At 34.8% G+C, this 3,484-nt stretch overlaps 1 protein-coding gene across 1 annotated transcript; it reads left to right on the forward strand.

The window, feature by feature from the left end:
* Nucleotides 1-705: 705 nt before the first annotated feature.
* On the forward strand, nucleotides 706-3,278 carry LOC126718093 (GSH-induced LITAF domain protein). The gene is made up of 3 exons (XM_050420168.1): nucleotides 706-977; nucleotides 2,750-2,876; nucleotides 2,996-3,278. Exons 1-3 carry the CDS (start codon nucleotides 781-783, stop codon nucleotides 3,077-3,079), a joined length of 408 nt encoding a protein of 135 aa, XP_050276125.1. The 5' UTR covers nucleotides 706-780; the 3' UTR covers nucleotides 3,080-3,278.
* The last annotated feature ends 206 nt before the right edge of the window (nucleotides 3,279-3,484 follow it).

Raw genomic sequence — 3,484 nt, forward strand, 5'->3', positions numbered from 1 at the left:
AGCAAATGTTGAAGTTGATGTTTGAAAATTCATTAGTGCAAGAATGAGTGGGCTGGGTCATACATAGACATACACATATATATCTTGTTAATCAATATGACCATTTAATCTTATCTCCCTTTCAAAAAAAAAAAAAATAATAATAAAAAATAAAGGTCTTGTTTTCAAAATAATATTCCAAGAGGAATGTTGTGTCTATAATATTTTTACAACATTTTTACAACAAATCTTAACTGACAAATTTTTATTAGTTATCATTGGTGGGTAAAAAAATACTTTCAATAATGGGTTCAAAGATAATTTGCTGTGAAAATATTTAGATTAATGTCAATAACAACTTACCATATTTAATTTATTGTGAAAATATTACGAATATAACCTTTTTAGTTTCAGAAGACAAGCATTGTTTGAAACCCATGCGTAATTAGGCACACAGGAAAATTCGTACATCGTGTCAACGACTGCATTGAAGCATTAGAGGTAATCCGTGCCCAGTAAGAAACGTAACCGTAAATATTCTAGAAACGTGAATTTTTAGCGAATTGACGTTGATGCAAACGCCATCAAATGTCCATCAGCAAGCAGGGTAGCTTCCATGCATTTGTCTAGAAGGGTAGAACGGTAAAAGTCAATTCAAAATGCCGCGCCGTCCAATACTGAGGCATTTTAGTCATTGTGAATAAAAGTGTATAAAAAAATAAAACGTACAAGAGAGACAAATTGTGGATTAGAATTTTGATTCGACGATCACAAAAGAAAAGAAAGAAAGAAGTGAAAAAAATGTCGAAGGTAAACGAAGGGGTGGTGATGGGAGTTCCGTACTATATCGGACAGAATCCATACCAAGCCGGAGCGCCTCCACCAAACGCCGTCTATGGAGATCCCAAGGGTATTCCGATTCAGCAGACTATTTACCGCGACACCCCCGCTCCTTTCAACTGCGTTTACTGCGGTAGTTCTGGACTTACTAACATCAGGTAACCAAAATAAAAAATTCTAATTAAAAAACTCTTGAATTTTTTTTCCTTAGTATATTATGAATTTTGTATTGGTTGAATTTGATTTTAATTGAATTGTGAAATTGTGGATGATTATCTATTGTATATGATGTGACTACAGTTTAATTTAGAGGTCATATTTTGCAAAGTTCATGTATCAAGCAGGCCGGCTTTGATACAATTTATCAATACAATCACACAAAATTAGGTTAGATTAGCATAGCAGAATTGCTTTGATCTTTGATGCCCTGACAGGGCCTTGATATTGAGGAGTATTGTAGCAGTTAATGTGTTGAAACTGATCTTGTGTTGTTAAGACAATGAATTATCCGGAGGATGCCTTATGTCAAAAAGATAGACAATCAAACCTATTTCTCGATTCAATAGAAGCCCAAAGAGTCACTTGTGAGAGGAATTGTCACCTAATTTGGATACTATGGAATGCTTATGGTCGAGCTTGTGAGTCTTGAGATTAGTTTAAATTGGTGATTGGGACCATGCTAAGGAAGCTAAAGAGTGAGTTAGAGGAAAGAGTAAACAACCTTTTCAATCCTTTTATTTATTTTCCGAAGTTACAGTGGATTTGTATGTTAATTCTCAATTATCCAATTGGTTTCATTCTGTTGCATTAGCCATTTTGTGCAAGTTGGAAGTCTTCTTGGCTTATCCTTTATTGCCAAACTGGACTAGTCGCAAATACAGTTACATCATCTTCTCTGAGTCAATAATTCACCATGGTCCTTAATAGCAAGGTTTTTCACCACCTGTAAAATGGTGGGGGTAATTTTTTGTTATTGACCATGTCCTTTAGTGGTTTACAGAAATCATGAGAATACATTCAACAACTTTTTTTGTCAAGTAATACTTTCAACCACATTTGTTTTGGAAAGATCAAACTTATAGGCATTATCATAAACATTAGAAGGAAACAAGAAGATCATGTGAGGCTTTTATCAGCGTTATAGTAATTGATTGTAGCTGGGCTCTTATGTCAGTTTTTTAATGTCTTGGGAAAGACTTATGAGAGCAGATAACTTTATAAGCATCAATGTTACGAGTAATTCTTAGGTATTTCTAGAATACGGAGAATTGTACTCCTTCCTCTCACATTCATGATAAGGTCAACTCATTAAATTTATGGTGGGGTCCACCATGAATGTGAGAGGAGGGAGCACTATTCTCTATATTCTGAGAGTACCTAAGAATTTTCCCAATGTTACATAATTGTTTACAGTTCCTGCACATGCAGTGCTGTTGCTGTTGTCCTGAGAATCCTGTTCATTCAGGTATGTTGTCACCTCTTGTTTGGACCTTCTTGAGAACAGAGGAATCTGTTCTTATGATGAAAATCTTATTATTATAAATATTATTTTTTTGGATTCCCTATATTATATCTACAAAATGCTGTAAACCCCTCTTTATCACTGGTTGTTCACTTCCCCACATTTTAATTGGCCTTGACAATTTGGCTTTTGGGAACTTCACTTTCCAGCTTTGGTCTTTTGTACTTGCTGCTTCACATTTGTTGTGTTTATACCTGCATTAAGCCACAGTGGGGCAGCTCCAATCAATAGATAGGGAAGGGTCTGGATATGTTTCATTGAATAAGTATACTTCTTTCCTTAGAGAGCCAATCAAATTTGACAATGAGTCTTTTAAATGTTACTGGCCTTGTAATCTTTTTATTATGGTAGACAGTAATGTACTTTTCCCCCTACCTCTCTAATTATGATATTTCACATCAAGTCCAGATCGAAGCCAAGTTTAGCAGCTGTTGTCGGTTGCATGATGCCAATGATGCTTGGAATTTGCTTTCTTTGTCCTTCAATGGACTGCCTCTGGCATAAATATCACTACTGCCCTAGCTGCAATGAAATGGTATAAGTATTATCTACCATCTTTATTTATTTATTTTTTTAAAAGTCCCTCTCTTTGCATGCCTTTGTTTATAAACATATTGATTGATAATTAAAATGTTCTCCTGGTTTATAATGTAGGTTGCGAATTTTGAGAAGTCGGATGCCTGTGCAGTGGTGGATCCACCACAGTGGACACAGGAAAGCTTTGCATTGCCTGCGTGATATTATAACTCTGTTATTCAGATTGTGACTGCAGTTGTTATTTGTTTGTATTTGCTTTCTTGTCTGCTTGTTGTCATCTTGTTTCCCTTAACAATGAAGTCCTAAAGTACGGTTCTTGGTACATAATTTCAAAAAATGTTACAAAGATAACAGTGATCTTTGTGACTCATATATGATACAGCTAGTTATACTTCCTGAATTGCTGACAAATCTTCATGTGAATTGTTTTTGCATATGCCGACATTTAGACCTGCATCTTGGATGTTTCAGCAGCAGTATGAAGCTTGATTATCATTAATAATTCTCAATTCTGATTTATAAGTTTATTCGTGTTTATTATTTAAACAAGTCATATAACTCATTAAAAAAGTCATTTGACTAACACTGTACATGGATGAATCTTCC

The sequence above is a fragment of the Quercus robur genome, chromosome 3 (assembly GCF_932294415.1).
Source record: "Quercus robur chromosome 3, dhQueRobu3.1, whole genome shotgun sequence".
NCBI classification, from domain to species: domain Eukaryota; kingdom Viridiplantae; phylum Streptophyta; class Magnoliopsida; order Fagales; family Fagaceae; genus Quercus; species Quercus robur.